Source organism: Sarcophilus harrisii, chromosome 2 (assembly GCF_902635505.1).
Source record: "Sarcophilus harrisii chromosome 2, mSarHar1.11, whole genome shotgun sequence".
In the NCBI taxonomy this organism is placed as follows: Eukaryota; Metazoa; Chordata; class Mammalia; order Dasyuromorphia; family Dasyuridae; genus Sarcophilus; species Sarcophilus harrisii.
The window spans coordinates 236,274,742-236,295,922 of NC_045427.1; the positions used below are offsets into that span (position 1 = coordinate 236,274,742).

Consider the following 21,181-nt stretch of genomic DNA (forward strand, 5'->3'; position numbering starts at 1 on the left):
AAGTTTTGATTATGGTTATAAGAAGTAACTACCAATCATCAATAAGAGTCTTTTAAATTGCCAATATCTAATTATAATGTAATATGTTATGACCTTTTCATATGTGTATTTATATAAGCCTTCATGTAATTCAGTATCATGTAAGCAAATCATATGTATCTTGTAAATAAATTCATTGAAAAATACATTTTTATTGTTTTCCATTGTATGAATTGTTTCATTCCAATATACTTAATTATTGATCCTTATGGTACATTTAGTCAAACCTTCCACCTACAACATCCTTGACAAGTGGTCTTTATACTTCTATTTTACTGTTTTAATACTTCTGATGAGAGGGAATTTAGTACCTCAGAAGGCACTCGATTCTACTTTCAAACTGCTCTAATTATACAAAGTTCTTCCTTATACCAAGACAAAAATCTGCCTCTCTGTAATTTTAACCTATTTGTCCCCACTTCTACTTTCTGAAGCTACATTTAATAAATTTAATTTTCTCATCCACATGACAGCCTTCATATATTTAAAAATAGCTACCATGTTTCATCTTGTGCTAGATGACACAGTGGACAGAGTGTCAGGCCTAGAGTCAGGAAAGATTCATCTTTCTGAGTTCAGATCTGGCCTCAAACCCTTAGTACTTGTGTGATCCTAGGCAAGTCACTTAACCACATTTTGTCTCAGTTTCCTCATCTGTAAAATAAGCTGGAAAAGGAAATGGCAAATTACTACAGCATCTTTACTAAGAAAAGAGTCAAACTTGACTATAAACGACTGAACAACAAACAACACATTCTCCTTAAATCTTTCTTTCTCTGATACCTTTAGTACATTTATTCTTCACATGACACTGTTTAGAATCTCCCTCACTGGCCTTGTCATTGTAGTTTGCCAATGTTTTTCTTAAAATGTGCCTTGAATCAAATAAATTAAGTACAATGTGATCCACTTAGAGAGGAATACAGTAGGATAATTTGCTCCTTTATTTTAGCTCTTGCTTCTATTAATGCAGGGTAATATTACATTCATTTGAGTTTTTTTGGTAGTCACATCATAGTGTTGACTCAGGTTGACCTTGTGGTCAACTTCATTCCCTAATTTTTTCTCATCAACTTTTAAGCCACAAACTTTCTTCCCTATCTTGTATTGGTATAATTTTTGAACTTGTGTGGGATTTTATATTTGTCTCTATTAAATTTCACTTTGTTAAATTCAGCCCATATTTTCAGCTTGTTGAGATGATATCTTTTTGGACCCTTATTCTGTCATCCAAATGGATTACCTAATAATCCTTCCAACTTTGTGTAGATTTTAGACTTAGTAAGCATGCATTTAGCATGTTTATCCAAGACTCTAATGAAAACAAGAATGAACTTTACCAACTTGTAAACTGCTGCAGAAATGTGAGGCTCCAACAAGGCCCACAGCAGGGTCCTCCACTAGGAAACATCCTTTAGGTGCTCATTATTACAATGAACACAGTTTGGTCCAGTTGTTTAACAAGTTTTTATTCACTTTTTTCTAATACAACCAATCAGATCATGCCATTTGGAGACTTTTCTCCATTCCTTTCTCATGTTGACAAAACTATTTATGAAAAGCAAAACATCAAATCACAATTTTATAATAATTTCATCAAAACTCAATTTACAATAAAGATGCAAGTACCGAATTTTTGCTCTACAGAGAAGTCTAAGTAATTAATTACATGCTATTTTACAGCTATGTGAGTAACTTTTAACAGAAATTTACTGGAATTGACTGAAACAGTACTTTTATTTATCTAAATAGTAATTACTTGAGAGGTTTTTAAAAACTGTTTTGAAACATATTTTGTCACGCATTAACTCTTATTGATAAGTTTATTTGCCTGAAATATTGTCCTATGCAGGCAAAAGAATGCTCCAAAGATCTAATGGTTCCTTCCAGTTTTGAGTGAAATAGGGCAGAAAAATTCACTTTAAAAGAAGTCATGGATAGATAGTACTCTCTACAGATGGCCTTTGGGATGCAACATGCTATCCGCCCTCATTTTATGGCCCTTTTTCATAATTATCAAAAAATATTTAAGTGAATATAATTCATGAATTTTCAGGTAGACATAGACGCTCATGTCTACAACTAAAGAAAAATACAATTATTTCATATGTGATTTACTTACCAGACAAAGGTGTTTAACTTTTTCAATTACAGTTCTAGGTATCTGTTCTTTGTCCTTTGTTCTCAAAGACTACCATGATATCAGGGAAGTGATTGGGATTTAAATGCCAGAAGGCTGTGCAAAGTCACCTGCCTTGCTTTCAAGCCATCTGGGTCGAGTGATAAGATATAAATCAAGACAACTGGAGATGGTCCTGGATCTAGATATCTATTATAAATAAAAAAGGATTAATTTCCCTAAATAATGTATCTGTCAAAATAAAATTAGCACCTTATTCTGAATTACATACATGTATCAGCAACCTGACAACAGTAAAAATGAGACTTGCAGGCTAAAGATAAAGTTTTAAGGATCATTTACATAAAGGGATACCTGAAGCAATGTGAGTAGTAAAAATCTCTTAGCTGGGGATTGCAGAAAATGAAGAGGCTAAGGCCAAAGAACTAAGTTATATTTGGGGGTGAAAAAAGAGAAAGGAACCAAGAATGTAGTGATTAATTGATGAAACATAGTAGTAGTATTGCAAAATCCAAAGGAGAAAATTTCAAGAAGTGGTAAAGAGAGAAGGTTGGCAATCAATAATAAATACCAAATGCTGCAAAGAAGTCAGTGACATAGAAGAGGAAGAGAGATTTAGGAATGACAAAAAATAATGGATTCGATCCACTGGTAATCTCTGAATATAGTTTCAATAGAAGGGTGAGGCAGAAGCCAAATCTTATGGAACAGTGAATAAATGGTAAAGAAATTAAGCAGATGAAGACTCCTGGGAAAAATTGGGCAATGTATAAAGGAGAGAAATAGGTCAATAGCTTGAGAGACAGCAAGATTGAATAAAATAAAAGTCCTGAGAAAATTCTAGGAAATTTTTAAGAGATTTAAAAAAAACAACGTAGGTCCAAGAAATATCTAAAGATCTTTCAAGTTAAATTTCCAAAAGGATTCAACTAATTGTCTGGAGATGGTTTCCAATTTGTAATAGAATTACAGAAGAAAAGAGGTCACTTTACTCAATATTTTAAAATAATTTATGTAACCTGGAAAATTTTGAAGATTTAAAGGTCATAGCTATTCTTTGAATTTTTACAATTATTGTTTTAAATTGTTAAGTCATGCTAAATATACTATTATAAAAATATATTCTGCTATATTTTAGGTTCTAATTATTACATTTAAGTTGATTTTCAAATGTGGCTTATATAATTACATGTTACTTTATAGTCTCATCTTGTATTTATATGTTCAACTTTGTATCTAAATCTATTATACACACAATCTCACTGATTAATGTATATCTTCAGTCAAAATTAAATGTTTATTTTTTTGTGCTGAGTCCAAAATATTCTAAAATTAAAATTGTTTTTGATAGTTAAATATTTAAAATTTAACAAATTATTTAAACCATTGTACATAATAAGAGAAAACAGGCATAACTGTTCCAGCCTATCTAAACATAAACAACATGTGAAATGAGTTTATGTCAATCAATAAGTACAACACACTCATAATTGCACTTTAACTTTTTGTATTCTTCTACTTTCCTACTTCTTTCAGTTGTCTTATTTTGATTTTCTGAATCTGTAAAACATGAAAATAATATTTGTTTTTTCTTTCTTGTTATTTTTGGAAGAAATGTCAATGCTACCTTTAAAAGAAACTAAAAACATAACTCACTTCTAAATAAAAAATCTTTTCCAGTAATAATTTCTTCTAAATTGACATCAACCATATATTTATATGAAACTCCTGAAATTTCCTTAACTCCAGCTTAACTTTCCAAGAATAAAATGTCATTAACTCACTATGACACTTGGCACTTGGTAATATGCCTTAATGTTACCAAATTGATTATGTTTTGAGGCATTAATGGGAAGAAGTAGTGAACGAAGAGAGAAGAAAAGAATGCAGCAAACATAAATAAGAAGTATTCAATTATTTTTCTCTAATAGTTTCTAAAGAGGCTTAAAAATATTATTTTACAGTGCTAAATTATTTTTTAACCATAATGTATATAGTCTTAGTTCATTTTTTATGTATTAGAGAGATATTTTCTAAAAACCAAGGCTCTGTCCTTGATCCTTAGTCTCCTGCTCTCTCAATATTCTTTTCCTTAATAATCTCAATTACTTCTTTGGCTTCAATTATCACCCCAGTAAAATTGATTCCCAAACCCAGCTCCAATCTTTTTCCTGAGCTCAAGTCCCATATATAGCATTGTTCCAGAAAGATATCTCAATCTGAATGTCTCATCAACATCTCAAGAGGTACAAAATCAAATTCAATGTCTTCTCCCAAACCTATTTTTCTTTTTAATTGCTATTTTTGCAAGTGACAACAGCATTTTCCCATCCAGTCATCCACTGTCAGAAATTTAACTTCTCTCATTTGTAGCCTCCACTTCATTAATCACCCAATAATTTATAAAGTATTGTTAGTGTTTTCTGAAAACTTTATTCTCTCTTTTTTGCTTATACTCCCTAACCTGGAATATGTTCACCTATGAAACAAGCATTCATAGACTACCTTCTCAATAAAACTTCCCCTGATGCTCTGAAAATGATCTCTCTTCCTCTTAATCTTTCCTGTGACATTCTATCTCTTATATAACTATCACAGTCCAGTTTTTATTCCATTTATCTCATTGTGTTGATCTCCTACTTCATTATAAAGCTCCTTGAGGTTGGAACTATTCTTACTTTTTCCTTCATTTGCCTGAGTAGCTTTCAAAATGCAGGTTATACATGGAAGATGGGTGAAAATTTTTCATTGAATTAAATGGAATATTTTTCAAATCTAGATTCGATTAGTGTTAATATTAATAGCATGTTTAAAAAAATTTTTTTAACACTAACTGCCTTCATGGAAAAATCTAGAGAGCTAAATAACTACTTATATACTATTAGATTGAATTCAGGTATTTATCAGCTCTTCAAAAATATGTTTTATAAGTTTAATTAAACTTTCTAAAAATGTTTTTTACTTAACAGATTAAATTATTATACATCCTACGGTAACTAGGCATATATTCAAAGTTATAAAATGTTTTCTTAGAAGAACAAAATTTTTAAAAATAATTACAAGTAATATTTACTTTAATACAACTTAGGAAAGTTTTTGAGGATATAAAACATCATTGTAATTATTTGTGAATTAAGAAATACTTAGAAACCATAGTTGAAATGAGAAAGGAAAAAAAAAAGAAAAAACCATACATTTTATGTTTTAGAATCTAAAGTAAATATAATCCTTTTCAAAAAGATCAATTTAAATGCTACCTCTTCTACAATGCCTTTCCCTTTTCTTCATTCTTCTTTCCCAGAAATAGTCTCTTTTCTTCTAACTTCCTACAGCATTTTCTGTACCTCTTTTATACGATTTACACAGTCTCCTCTGTAGACTAATACATTTTAATATAGTGAAAATATAAAGAATAATTCTTTTTTTTCTTTTTGCACAGCAGATGCACTATCTGGAAAAGGTTTTTAAAATATATTTTGATATTTCACTATTATTATAAGTCATTTATACTGTCACTGGATATAGATCATCAATCAATGAGCCTTATTATTTTACTTTTCAAGAATTTGTATGCATTAGCTTTGCAGATGGTCCTAAATTTTCTAGGTAGAATGTTACTTTCTGATATATTTACTTGGTTTTTACAGTGAGTTTTATTACTTACCCCATATCAACTTTGTCAGCCATGCTCCCAAAAAATAGAAGCCTACTATTCCAAAGTAAGAAGATGTAAAAAACACCACCAATCCACTTTTGTTAAGGTTTTCTAAAAGTGGGTATGCCCAAATTCCTGATGTGTAATTTATCCATAATATCCTGGAAAGAACAAAACCATATGCATATTTTTACCAAATATTTATATACTTTTCTTTCCTATAGTATATTTTGTATTCTCTTATTACATAGGATTATCAAGTTACATGAAATTTCATTTAGTAGTAATAGGACTTACCAATCTTTATAAATAATTCTAACACAAATCAGTTAGATTTGTTAGACTGAACAAATGTATTTTTACCAGCCCTTGCTTAATGCATTTGTTTTCAGCCTGTTTTCAGACATAAGTTTAAGATTTAAGATTATAGAAGATGAATTTTATTTCCTAAAATCCTTTGAAATATAGAGGCAAATGGTACAGTGGACCAAATCAGAAAGAGCTGATTTTGAAATGTTTCAAGACACTTAAGAGCAATGTGGCTCTAGGCAAATCATTGAATTTTTTTTAGTAATTGAACCCATTTAAGTCTTAGTTTCCTCTTCTGGAAAATGTAGATGATAATACCACCTACCTCATAGGGATGTTGTGAGATAGTATATATAGAGTGCTTTGCAAACTAGAAAGCAACCTTGGCTGTTATTATTACAAAAAATTCAGTGTTAAGTACTCAATATTGAAAGTGGGGGGAAAAACCCTCAATTAACATGTAAGCTATTAAAATGTATGATGGCTTTAGTCATCTGATACCAAAATATGACTTTTTAAGAAGTTATATCATTTCTTCAAAAAAATGATTTTTAAAAAAGATTCTTAGCCAAAAAGAAAAATTATCTATGTAAGCCACTTAACAGAATGACTGATTCTTTGTAGTTTCTGTTTTAAGTTCATGTTCCTTTAGTTTTTATATCTACCCCATTTTCCTTTCAAATTGTTAATGCATTTTTACATCACATTCACTCCTGATATACTATTCACTCAGTGCTTGTGACAAAAAGTTTAAAAATTTGACCATATCTGACAGAATATACAACAGCCCTAGTCAAGTCTCCCACCTCTGACAAGAAGAAGGAATAGTGTTTACTCTCTGGATGTTTACTCTCTGAAGACTGAACACTGCAATTTATGCAGTTTCAATTGCTATTTAGTATTGCAATATATTATTGCAATCATTGTATATATATTTTCTTCCTCAGAATCAGTTCTTACAGTTACTTCCATATTTCTATGAATTCTTCATGTTCATAATTTCTTATGAGTTAATAACATTCCGTCACATTCATATGTTCCAGTTTGTACAATTACTACCAGATCACTGGGTATCCCTTCTATTTCCATTTTTTTAGCTCCAACAAAAGTACCATAAATGTTTTGATATATAAGAAATATTTTTGATTGTCTCTGTCCTTGTAGTATATGCCAATTAGTGGCATCACTTAGGAAAAAGTTTATCCACAGTTTAATTACATTTCTCCCAAAATTTCAAATTCTTTTTCACAATAAACCAATTTATAGCCCCAACAATGCTATATTAGTGTGCCCATCTTTTCATAGAATCTCAAAGGTAGCTAAGTGGCATAGTAAAAATTCTGGACCCATAATCAGGAAGACAAATTATAATCCATCCTCATTCATTTACTAGCTGACTGATGCTTGGCTTGCCTTAGTTTCCTTAACTGTAAAATGGGGATTAAAATAACACCTCTCAGAATTGTTATGAAGACCAAATGAAATGTTTATAAATCACAACACAATGCTTAGAACATAATAGGTGCTTAATTGTTTTTTGCCTTCTTTCTTCAGTATTGATGAATTCCATCATTTATGTTTGCCAGTATGATTTAGTATCTGAGGTACATTACAAATATATATTATCCAATTTCAACTGAGCTCTTACTGCCAAACAAATCAATCCTTTTATTCCTTACAGGTTTAATCTTATCTGCAGACACTATGTTGCATCTCTTTTTTCCTTAAAATTCTTATACATCCTTCCACCTACCATTTTCAGTGGTGGGATTTACCTTTTTATTGAGAAAATTGAAATGATTCTTTTTATTTCAAAATCCTTTGCTTTATTTTTCTATTCTCTCCTCCTTCCCCCATTTGCTGATGATAGTGACCTTTTTTAAAGGCAAACCCACTTATGTGCCTTAGATCTCTTCTTCTGTCTTGTCTGGCAGAATGATCCTTCAATTATTCTTTTTCTCTATTCTTCAATGTCCTCCTATCATATTAGAGGTTTCTTTTTTTTCTTTTTAAATATATTATTTTTGAATTAAAAATATTTCAAGTTCCAAATTCTCTTCCACTCTCCAGCCTTTCTGCCACCCAGAAAAGGAAAGCAATGATACCCTTTATATATGCAAAATCTTAAAAATTTCCATTTTAACCATGATGCAAAGAAAAGAGAAAATTATTCATCAGTTCTCTCTCTGGAAGTAGATAACAATTTTCATCATGTGTCACTTGAAATCAATTTAGATCACTTTATTAGATCATCTTTATAATATTGCTGTTATTGTGTACAATGATCTTTCTGCTTTCTTCACTTTGCATGAATTTATATAGGTCTTCCTAAGTTTTTCTGAAACCATCACCCTTATTCTTATAGTACAATAGTGTTCCATCACAATCATGTACAATATCTTCACTCATTCCTCAACTGGTCATTCCCTCCATTTTCAATTCTTTGCTAATACAAAAAAAAAAAAAAAAAAAACTACTGTAAATATTTTTGTACATATAGATTTTTCTTTTTTCTCCTATCTTGAGATTTTTATTGTTCATTTTAGTTGTGATCCCATTTGGAGTTTTCTTGGCAAAGATATTTGAGTTATTTCCTTCTCCAGATCATTTTACAGATGAGGCAAAAAGGGTTATATACTTTGTGCAGGGTCACACAATTAGTAAATGTCTAAGATCAGATTTGAATTAAAAGAAGACAAGTCTTCCTGACTCTAGGTCTGTCAAGCTATCCACTGTACCCCCTAGTTGCCCCTCTCTTTAAGGTACAGAACCTAGTAATAATATAGTTGTGTCAAATAGTGTGCAACTTTTTATAGCTCTTTGGTTATAGTTCCAAATTCTTCTTCAGAATGGACTAGTTTGCAATTTTCCCAACAATTCATTCAAGTATCTGCTTTCCCATATCTCCTCCAGCATTTGTTATTTCTGATAGGCATGAGGTATTACCTCAGAATTTTGTTTTAGTATGTATTTTTCTAATCAATAGTGATTGAGAGGATTTTTCATACAACTGATAGCTTCTGAAAACTGATTGTTCATATCCTTTGACTATCAACAGGGGAATGGCTTTTTTTTTTTAAATAAATTTGACTCCATCCTCTAGCTATTTGAGAAATAAGGCAATAGGCCTTATTGCTGTAAAAGTTTTTGGTATTCATTACTTTTCCATTCATGACCCCTTTTTCCCTGAGAAATTATGTGACCTCGAGTATATAGGTATATAAAATAGGTATACAAATCAAACATTTGCTGATAAATATATCATAATTTTATGACCCCTCTTAGTTATAAGATCTCATAGGGGGTTATGAACTATAGTTTAAGGAGCCTGGGTATTATGGTATCTTATCAAAATGTTATTTCTCTGCTTGTCTCTTTTAATTAAGTTATCTTTTTTGCTTTTGTTTTGTCTGAGATCATGACTGCTAACCTGTCTACTAGATCTGTACTTTTTGCCTTTAAAATCCCCAAATCTCCCCATTCCTAAAATATCCTTCACTCTATCCTACCCCTTCAACCCCTTTCCCATGTTGTACTTTTCAAGTCAACTTTTTTCAATGAAAGTATGACTTCATATTTAGCTATTTAATTTTACTTTATTAGATTCTGTCAAATATTTTTCTATCAACTTTAGTTCTTTTTGTCACTGAGTTGTTAGCTGTCCCTCTTAGTTCTGCATCATCATCAGGTCTAATATATATGTAATTTATGTCTTTATCCAAGTCATTGTTAAAAATGTTAAACAGCAAAAGATCCAAATACAATTCCTAGGGCACGTCTTTCACAATGACATTAAATCATTTGTGCTCTTTAGATCTAGTTGTTCAATTGGTTCCAAATCCATCTGGTTGTATATAAACCACTTCATATCTTTTCTCCCTCCCTCCCCTTTTGAAGCTTAAAAAAGTTACTGCTACTTTCCACTCATTCTTTCCCAAACCTCCCTCATAAAAATGAATTTCATGTAAACAAAACAAAACAAAATTTTTCATTGTCTATTGTCTACTATCTCTGTACTGAAATGGTAGGAAGCATGTTGCACTGTTAGTCCTCTAAAGTCATGATGTTTGAAGTTCTGATAACTTTCAATGTTTTCCTTTGTATTGTGGTTATCTCTATTATCAAAATCTAAGTAAACAACATCTACATTTTCCTAAATCTAGCCACTTAATAACTTTTTAAAAAATGAAATGTGGATGGTATGATCTGTTTTTAATGAAGCCATGCTAGTTTTTTGTGACTGCTGCTACTTTATAGATTTCTTCATCTTTTAAAACAATTATTGCTCTGTTTTTACATAACCTTCATTTCCAAAGATAGGCCTCCCCCTTTCCTATCCAAATATCCATCTCTTGTTGTAAAGAAAAGAAAGAAAAACAAATAATTCAGTAAAAGTAACCAATTCACGAGTATTGATAAGTCTGATAATCTATTTAATAATGTTTTCCCACACACACAAAATTCCATCTCTCCATTGAAAGCAGGAAGAGAGGGGCAGCTAAGTGGCATTGGACCTAGAGTTTAAATTTACTAGTTATGTGACCCTAGGCAAGTCATTTAGCCCCAAATGCTTCTCCAAAAAAGAAAAAAAGGAAGAAGGTGCATTTTTCATCTCTTCTTTGGAATCAACCTTGCTCCCTATAATTATACATCTTTTAGTATCTTTTGTGTTCCTGTTCTCTGCATTTACTTTGTTATGTATATTTTTTAGTTCCATTTAACTCTGTATCAATTTATGAAAGTCTTCCCAAGTAACTCTGAATTCTCCCAGTCATTTCTTCTACATTGTCTTTCATTAAACTTATATATCACAATTTGTCCACCTACTAACCAGCTGATGGATATCCACTTTGCTTCCAGCTCTTTATTATTACAAAAAGTATTGCTGTAAATATTCAATGTATAGTTTTTTTTCCTTTCTGTGGGATATATGCTGACCCATCTTTTTATAGAATAGTATGTGATGGTTTATTAAATATTTTGCTAAAGTTCAGGAAAATATTAGTTACATTTCTCAATTTACTAATTTAATAACTGTCAAAAAAGAGGAAATACAGTTAATTTTGTGTAATTCTTTTTTGTTAAAAAGAAGTTTAATGCATTACCCCACTCACCCACCTATCCTAGACTCAAAAAGGAAATGGAAGCAATTCAAATCTTATGAAGCCAAGATAACACAAAATTTACCAATTTCTACATTAAAGGAACAGAGGGCTTGGTATTCTACTCCTGAGGGCAAAGAAGTTAGGATTATAGCCAAAAATCTCTACGCAGCAAAAATGAGCATAATCCTTCAGTATGAAACATTATATTTAATGAGAAGACTTTCAAGCATCCCTGATAAAAAGATCAGAACAGAAAGTCTGGTTTTCAAATACAAGACTCAAGAAAAGCATAAAAAGGTGAACAGAAAAATCATAAAGTAGATTCAATAAGGTTAAACTATTTACATTCCTATATGGAAGAATGATACTTCTAAAATCTTTCTCATTAGGGCAACTAGGAGTACATTGACAAAGGGAATGGATTTGAGTTGAATATCATGAGATGATTATGTAAAAAAAGACAAAATTTAGGAGAAAGAAGAATGCATTGGGGGAGGGAAAAGAGAGAGGTAGAATGAAGTAAATTAACAAAAGATGCATGAATGACTATTTACAGGGAAGGGGAAGATGAGGAAGGTGCATGTGTACTTTACTCTTACTGAAACTGGCTCAAGGAGGGTATAAAATGCACTCAGTTGGGTATAGAAATCTTTCTAACGCTACATTAAAGTACGAGGGGAAGGGGATAAGGCAAAATCGTGTTGATAGAAGGATAAGTAAAAGGCAGAAGCAAAATGCTTTTGAGAATGGATAGAGTGAAAAGGGGGGGAGAGAGAAAATCGTGTTGATAGAAGGATAAGTAAAAGGCAGAAGCAAAATGCTTTTGAGAATGGGAGAGAGGAGAGAAGAAAGGGAGGGAGGGAGGGAGGGAAGGACGGAGGAAGAGAGAAAGAAATGGGAAAAACAAGATGGAGGTAAATACATAGTAATCATAAGTATGAAAAAAAGTTATAGCAAGTTTCTTTGATAAAGACCTCATTTCTTAACTATATAGAGAATGGAATCAAATTTATAAAAATAAGAGCCAGGGGCAGCTAGTTGCTATAGTGGATAGAGCACTAGCCTTAAAGTCAGAAGGACCTGAGTTCAAATGTGACCTCAGTCACTTAATATATCCTGGCTGTGTGACCCTGGGCAAGGGTCTTAACCCCAATTGCCTCAGCAAAAATAATAATAATAATAATAATAATAAACAAACAAACAAACAAATAAAAGCTTCTTCTCAATTGATAAATGGTCAAAGGATATGAAGTGGAAGTTTTCAGATAATCAAAGATATCTATAGTCATATAAAAATATTCTTAAATCACTATTGATTAGAGAAATGTAAATTAAAACAATTCTGAACCACTACATAGAATTCCCAATCCTCCTATTTTTGATCACCTGCATTTTTGATTTTCTTCACAGGTTAATTATATACTATTTCAAAGTCTGATTCTTTTTGTACAACAAAATATGGACATATATACATATATTATATTTAACATATACTTTAACATATTTAACATGCATTGGTCAACCTGCCATCTGGGGGAGGGAATGGGGAGAAGGAGGGGAAAAATTGGAACAAAAGGTTTTGCAATTGTCAATGCTGAAAAATTACCTATGCATATATCTTGTAAATAAAAAGCTATAATAAAAAAAAAAAACCAACCTCTGAGCTACCACTTACACTTATCAGATTGGTTAATATGACAGAAAAAGAAAATGACAAACTTTGGAGAGGATGTGGGAAAACTGAAATGTTAATGCACCATTGGTAAAGTTGTATACCAATTCAACCATTCTGTAAAGCAATTTGGAACTTTCCCCAAAGGGCCATAAAACCAAGCAATTGGCCAAGCAATACCACAACTATGTCTGTTCCAAAATATTTATTGCAAAGAACTAGAAATTAAGGTGATGGACATTAATTGGGAAATGGCTCAATATGCTGTTGTATAGGTTTGTGATGGAATACTATTGTGCTATAAGAAATGATGACTGAAATGCATTATTGGTAGACTTGTGAACTTATTAACCATTCTGGAGGGCATTTTGTAACTATGCCCAAGGGGCTATAAAATTTTGCATCCTCTGTGGTCCAGAACTGTATCTTTACTGGGTTTGTATACTAAAGAGATCATGAAAGAGGGAAAAGAATCCATATGCACAAAAGTGTTTGTAAAGCTCTTTTTGCAGTGGGAAGGAACTGGAAATTGAGTGGATGTCCATCAGTTGGGGAATGGCTGAAAAAGTTATGGTATATGAATGTATTGGAATATTATTGTTCTATAAGAAGTGATGAGCAAGCTGATTTCAAAAAAAGCCTGGAAACACTTATATGAACTGATGCTAAATAAAGTGAGAAGAACCAAGAGAACATTGTACATAGTAACAACAGGATTATGTGATGATCAATTCTGAAGTATTTGGCTTTTTTTCCCCCAATAATTCAAGGCAATTTCAGTAGATTTCGAATGGAAAATGCCATCTTCATCCAAAGAGAGAGAATTATGGAGTCTGAATGTGTACTGAATCATAGTATTTTCACCTTTGTTGTTGTCTGCTTTTTTGTTTCTCACTTTTTCCATTTTGATTTTTCCTTCCATAGTAAGACAAATATGGAAATATTTTAAAGAATTGCATATTCTTTATGCAACCTATACCAACCTGCTTGCTGTGTTGGGGAGGGGGAAGGTAAGGAAGGGAGGGAGGGAGAAAAATTTGGAACACAAAGTTTTACAAAAATAAAAGTTAAAGATTATCTTTACATGTATTTGGAAAAATAAAATATGATTAAACTGATGAATGGGATACTCTCAAAAAAAAATGGAAAAAGAACTAGGATAACACTATATATAGTAACAGCAATATTGTATGATTAACTGTGAATTATTAGCTACTCTCAGCAATTCAATGATCCAAGCCAATTTTGTAGGACTTGTGATGAAAATCCATCTCCAGAGAAAGTATTGATAAAATCTGAATGCAAACAAAACCATATTTTTCTTTTAAAAATCTATGTTTTCTTCCACAATGTGACTAACATAGAAATATATTTTTGTATGACTGCTTATGTATATACATGAAATTATTTGCCTTCTCAATGAGGGGGAAAAGTAAAAAATTGGAACTCAAAAAATTTTTAAATGAATGCTAAAATTTTTTATATACTGTAATTGAGGATAAGTTAAATGTTAAATTAAAGAAAAAATTTTCACTGACAGTAATAGTTTAATAATCACATCTTCCAGTTCTTTCAATAGAGCTGGGCTTGAATTCACCATGGGCAGTTAGGTGCTTTTCTATCTTTTTTTTTGTATGTCTGTTAGCCATTTTTAGTCTATATTTTCCAGTCTAAAAGTCATTGGCCTTAGTGGAGTCAACAGAAGCAAAGCAAAAAGAATTGAGGTGCTGTGCTTTCTGTGGTCAACTGAGGCCTCTATGCTACCCCAATCCTTCAACATTTCATGTTCCTGTCCTTTGCACTAGCCTCAGCTCAGTCTTTGTCCTTAGTTACCTACTCCAGCTTCCATCTTCTACATTTACGTTTTAAATACCTAAATTTGTTTTTGAATTCTCTGGGCCTCTATGCCGAGAACTCACATTTCTCCTTGTCAGAAATGTTTTGCTCTACAGTTTCAAAATTTCATTTCTATGAGTTCCTAATACCTCGTAGGCCAATTTCCTTTTGCAGAATTTTATAAGATTTTATTTATCCATCCTCTTAAATATTATTAAATGTTCTCCCCACTTCTAGTGTGAAATGTTTAAGATATGGTTTATTTTCCTTTCCTCTAACAATAACTCTGGGAGAGAGGAGTCGTTTTCCCCCAAGATTATTACTATTATAATTCCACTGTTGCAACCAGTTCCTTCCTGTTATGTTAATGAGAATCAGATCCTGAGTAGAATTCCCCTTGTTAGTTCATCTATCTTTTGAAGGATGAAATTATCATTAAGTCATGAAATTATTAATTACTTGCTCTACCTTCAATAAAGTTTCTCATCACTAGTATACCTAGTCTCTCTGCTAAGTCTACATTTTCCCAAACTCCTTCTGGATTGCCTTCTTCTGCCCAAGTGATTTATAGTATATTATAACGACAAAGTTATTTTTATTTTTTTGCCTTTTACTGATCTGTATTTAAATTATTTCCACTATTCCTTTTCCCATTTCCACCACTTTCTTTGTTGCTGTATTTCCTCATTGAAATACACCTTATAATATGGAGTTTTTATCTTATCTTTTGATTATGGTAACTCACCCAATTATTTTAGTCAGAGCTCTTATCTACTATGGGTCTCAGTAATATCTCTAAGTTTAAATTTGCCTCTTATGTTAAAGACATCTATTCACTTTATTTTTGTCTAAATCTTGTATGCTTTTGTGTGTTATTTAAGGTCATAATTTTTTTTAACTTTTTTTTTTTTTTTTACTGGCTCCTTTCATGGATTTAATCTGCTGTCAGGTTCTAGGTATTTTATAGCTATTTTTCCTACTGGAACTACTCTCTATGGCATTTAATAGTAGGTAGCATTCATGTGAGGGTATACATATGTTATAGGAAGAATATTACTTCTGGAATGAGAGTTGTTGAGCCCTTTTTAGAGCTCCTTTCCTATTTTGTTATTCATCTGTCACCAAAATCTCACTTGTGGTTCCAAGAAGCTATGGATGTGCATTAGCCACATAGTCCTGTAAAACCATTTTGGCAGATGAACTAATAAACCAGGCTGAAGGTAGTAACCAATGGGGCTGAAACCTTTCAGCAAGTTGGGGGGGTGGTGGTGACTACAACCAGCAAGTAAAGACTTTCTATTGGAATGGACAAATATGAACAATGTATTCCAACAGAACATGAAGACAGTGGAAAAGAGCACCATGGAGTGGTTAAATATCAAAGATGCCAAAGTTATCCACTGTAGTCCAATCTATTATTAATCATCTTGATTTCTGTCTTGCCACTAGACTCTGATGACTCTGGAAGAGAGAGTGAGGCTGATGATTTCACACAATGATGACTTCTTCCTTCTTTAAATCCATTTTATGTATAAGAACAAAAGACATCATACGGGCCATTTTACTATTTTTACCTATCTCAAAGTCCCATGGTGATGGACAAATGATGAACCAGTAGATGCAAATATACTGAACATAGTAGTCACAATCCTGTATATGGGGTTGTCACAGGGTTATCTTCTCCCTGGACTGAAGCAGCTTTGGGATTTGATAGCCTACTGGATGTCTGAGCAGCCTTTTTTTTCCCCTAAAGGATTGTATCACTCACCTCTTAGAGTGAGGAAGGGGCTAGAAAAGGTGCTCTAAAAATGATCTGATTTACTTAACTTAAACTTGGCTGCTCACCATAGCAGGCAGAGATATTACCCTGCAGATGAAAACACAAAAAGTATACAAAAATTTTAGCAAAAATGATTCCACTCACCATTGGTACATGGAATAAGTGTACACTTGTGGACAACACAAAATCCATTAAACTTTAAAGATAAATGATAGTTCATTGTGAGAGAACTCCTCAGGTGTCACATTCAAATACCTGCGTGAAACAAGGGTGGCAAATGAAGGCCAGTTTACTGAAATCAAAGCTGAATACAAGGCTCCAGTGTTCAGAGGTTCTGTGAAACTGTAGTAGGTTTTACAATCAAAATTAATCTATTTAACAAGCTTGTCTACCTCCCCAAATTAGTGAATGACAGGCTCATGACAAGGCAAATGGTGCAGAAAAGTGCCATGTTCCTACTATGTTGAATCCTGATGAGATCAAAGAAAAATTTTATGACAACCTGATGACCTTTACCATCAATTTGGTGCAAAATGACAAACTTGTAATTCTAGGTGACTTTAATGCCAGAACAGGCACAGAATATCAGATATGGTAGGGAGTCCTTGAGATGAAACATACTGAAGACTCATGCATCTCATGATCTTCTTGTCTCCAATATTGTCTTCTATTTACATAAATGCAATAAAATTTCTTGGATGTACCCTTGAAGCAAATACTGGCATTAAAAAAAGCAGTATCTTTGCAAGAAGAAACAGACATAATGTGAGAGTGATAAAGATAATGTGTGGCACTGAGTGCTAGCCTGATCATAGATATTCTTTCCAAGCTAAACATTTGTATTTAACAAAAGTGGGGACTCCTAGGCAAGATGACTACCAGAACACTTAATGTTAATAGATCAAAGCCCTTCTTCATGTTTTAATAATTTGTTGCTAACATGAAGAGTCAATATATGGTTGATAACAATAGATTAGAAAAGGAGTGAGCAGCTTCCAGAAATTTGGCATACAGCACTACATTTAATTATTTGGGCCAGAACACTCAAAAAAGACATTGGGATTGTTAAAAAATGATGGGGAAATTCAGAAGCTACTAAATGAAAAACAGGAACTCTACAGGATCTACCAGCAGGATTGTTTGTCCATCTCTAAAAAGGCAGTGTTTAACTACATCTGTGCAAGAAAAGTTGACAGAAAAATGCAGGATTCTTGGCTCAGTAAGGTGGCAGATGAAATTCAGTTTTATGTTGATAGTAACAATCCTAAGTACTTTTATGATGCCCTAAAGGCTATAGAGCCATATTAGTGATAAAGACATGGTCCTAGAGAGATGGGCTGAATACTTCTATAATATTTTCAACAGATCACCATCAACCAATGTTGAAGCCCCTGACTGTATATATCAGATTGAAGATAATCCCTTTTTAGCCAAACTTCCCACTGAAAAAGAGGTTTTGAATGCCAAGTCTCCTCTCTTGTGGCAAAACATCTGATGTTTCAGGTGATATTTACAAGAAAGGGGATCTACTGTTCATATAAAAGCTGACTGAAGTCTTCTGAGTTATATGGCAAGACAAAGTTATCCACCCAGAGGTTCAAAGGATGCCTTCAATGTTCATCTTTATAAAGTACAAGGAAAAAGGTTGTTCTGTGACAGTCATGAGGGGAAGAGGGTGTTAAGGACCATGCCTAGGTGAAGGAGAAGGTCAATTCTCCGAGAGCCTCTATAGCTGTAGATCATAAACTTGGAAGGAGTTGCAGGGCAGCCTTTACTAACACAGATGTTTCTTGTGGATTGGGAATGAAATAAATTGGAGGCAAGAGGGAATAGAAGAGAGGTCAGAGAATGCAATTGCCTCTCAGTCTTGTATCATCATCATCATCCTCTCACATGAAGAGATCCATTCTACAGATCTGAGTTAGACCTCCAGCAGCCACTGGCAGGTGGCTCCTGTATCGCAACAAGAGAGTGTCTTTATTTCAGTCATTACTGGCAAGATTCTTGCCAGAGTCTTTCTTAATTAATCCTTTTCCTGGAAGATGATCATCTTACTCAAGAGTCAATGTGGCTTCAGAAAGGGGCAGGAATGATCAATATGGTGCTGTCCTACAACTCTAGGAGTAATGCCAGAAGCAGAACAGAGATCTGTACATCATATTCATCAGTCTGCCTTTTTGATCAGTTGTGAGGGCTTATGAAAGATCATGGCAAAATCTGACTGCTTGGAGAAGATCATCAGTTAGTTCTATGATAACATGCTTGCATGTGTTGTGGAGAATGCTCTTGCACTTTCCCAGTCACCAATGGAGTGAAGTGAGGCAGTGTGCTTGCTTCCATACTATTTAGTATGTTGTTTTCAGCAATTTTGTCAGATGCCGCCAATGCGGATGAAAATGGCATCAAGGTCAGCTACCATCCTGACAGTAAAATATCTAACTTAAAAATGTTACAAGCTAAGATTAAGGTGGAGGGAGAGCTGGTATGCAATTTTTTGTTTGTTGTTAATTGTGTACTCAATTTAGCCTCTGAGGCTTAGATGTAACAAAATATGGATTGATTCTTTGCTGTTATGCTAATTTTGGCCTATTAACACTAAGAAAGCAGTTCTCTACCAGCCATCCCTATACCATCCATATGTAGAATTATTAGTTACAAAAAATAGAGAAATTTTGAATGCTGTGGATAAATTCACTTACCTTGGCAGTATATTTTCCAGGAATGTACACATAGATGATGAGGTTGACACATGTATTGGAAGAATGAGCCTAGTGTTGGAAGGCTCCAAAGGAAAATGTGGGAGAGAGTATTAGGCTACCTACCAAACTGAAGATGTATGAGTACTATTGTGCTCAGCTCATTGTTGTATGCATGTGAAACTTGGACAGTATATGAGCACTATGCCAGGAAACTGAATTGCTTTAATTTGAATTGTCTTAGGAATATTTATTTTAAAGATCACCTAGCAAGAATATTCTTAAAGCACACCTAGCAAGATATAGTACCAGATACTGAGGTTCTTTCTGGAGGTGAACTGCCAAATATTCAAACCCTACTGCGGAGAGAGCAATTCTGATGGACTGGCCACACTGTTCAAATGTCAAACATATATTTGCATAAAATACTATTTTTCCGATAACTCACACAAGGCAAATGCTCACATGGAAGTCAGAAGAAGGGATACAAGGAAACTCTAAAAAGTCCTTGTAGAACTCTGGAATCAATTATAAGATATGGAAGACACGGGCATAGGACTACCCAGCATGGTATGCCAGCATCAAAAAAGACACTTTGCTCTAGGAGCAATGCAGAATTGCAGCAGCTCAAAAAAAGTGTGAGATTCACAGATTTAGAAACATCTCTATTTCAAATGTTTATATGACTATTTGTGCCTGACTTGTGCTAGCACCTTTCAAGCTCATATTGGTCTGATCAGCCAGTTAATACACTCTATGTTAACTCTAATCACGTAAGACAACAACTTATCATTTATGAGACGTGTACATTTGCAGAGCACTTTATATACATTAATTTATTTGATCTTCACAATTCTGGGACATGAATATATTATTATGTATTATTATCCCATTTACAGACAAGAAAATTAAGGCTGAATGAGGTTAACTTGGTCAAGATTACAAAACTACTAATTGTCAGATTAAGAGACAGGATTTGAACTCAAATCTTCCTGACTCCAAGTCCAGAAATGCTATTTACTACTATATCACCTAACTTCTATACCTGGCCTGGTGAATTTCCTAGGTAGTTTTCTCCCTCTTTTATACTTTTCATTTTAAAGGTTTGCAAGATACCAGATGAAAAACCATTTTTGTCAGTCTTTGCTGGAAGCACTTCCTCCCTAGCCAAGAGTAATCATCCCTATATTTTAAGCTTGTCTAGAAATCCAAAGGCCTTTATCAGATCCATATTTTAAATTGGCTATTAATTCCCTCAATTAGCTTTTCTTTTTTTATATATTTTACTTTCAACAATTATTTTTGTTCATGACTTTTAAGTTTTGGCAGTGCTATGTTCCTTCTGATCATCCCAAGGATCCTTATGTAAACCTACCCACAAAGAGGTAGCAGTCAGGTCTTGGGAGATTTTCACTTATGTCTTATATAGTTATATAGTTATCAGGCCAATAAATAGTTCCTTTCCCAAATCCATCTTTCTCTTCAGGATTCCTTGTTTGCACTTGGCAGCTGTGATTAAAATACCACCTTTGTCCTTAAAGTCTTCATTTTTTTGCTCAAGACTTCACAATCCTTAGCCTTCTAAGTTCTTTCTAGAAATTCATTATTTGTGCCCAGTTGAATCATCAGAAGTCATCAGGGTTGGGAAGTCTTAAAAGGTCTGTTAAGTCTTAGATACATGCCCTAGAAAAAGATAAAAGATTTCTACTGTTTATACCAGTTCTGGCATTGTTACTGATTTGCTTAGTGATCTTGGGCAAGTTCTAGCTAACCTCACTGGCTTTGGCTCCCTCCTCTGTAAAAGGAGGAGAGGAACTGAACTAAATGATACCTAAGATACTTTACTGATTTTAAAATTCTATGACTCTAAAACCATGTCCTACAATGAATTACATACACAAACTGGTATGTGGGATTTATGTAAAGCATGGCTGGTCTTCCCAATAGTA

General features: G+C 33.1%; 1 protein-coding gene across 1 annotated transcript in view; it reads right to left on the minus strand.

Annotated features, from left to right (window-relative positions):
* Positions 1-3,462: 3,462 nt before the first annotated feature.
* Positions 3,463-21,181, minus strand: part of LOC100929883 (androgen-induced gene 1 protein-like) — a 38,394-nt gene continuing 20,675 nt past the window's right edge. The window contains exons 5-6 of the mRNA XM_012539653.2: positions 5,844-5,995; positions 3,463-3,739 (exon numbers count right to left, since the gene is read on the minus strand). Coding sequence (XP_012395107.1) covers positions 3,642-3,739; positions 5,844-5,995 — 250 coding nt within the window. The 3' untranslated portion in view covers positions 3,463-3,641. The remainder of the gene's footprint in view (positions 3,740-5,843; positions 5,996-21,181) is intronic.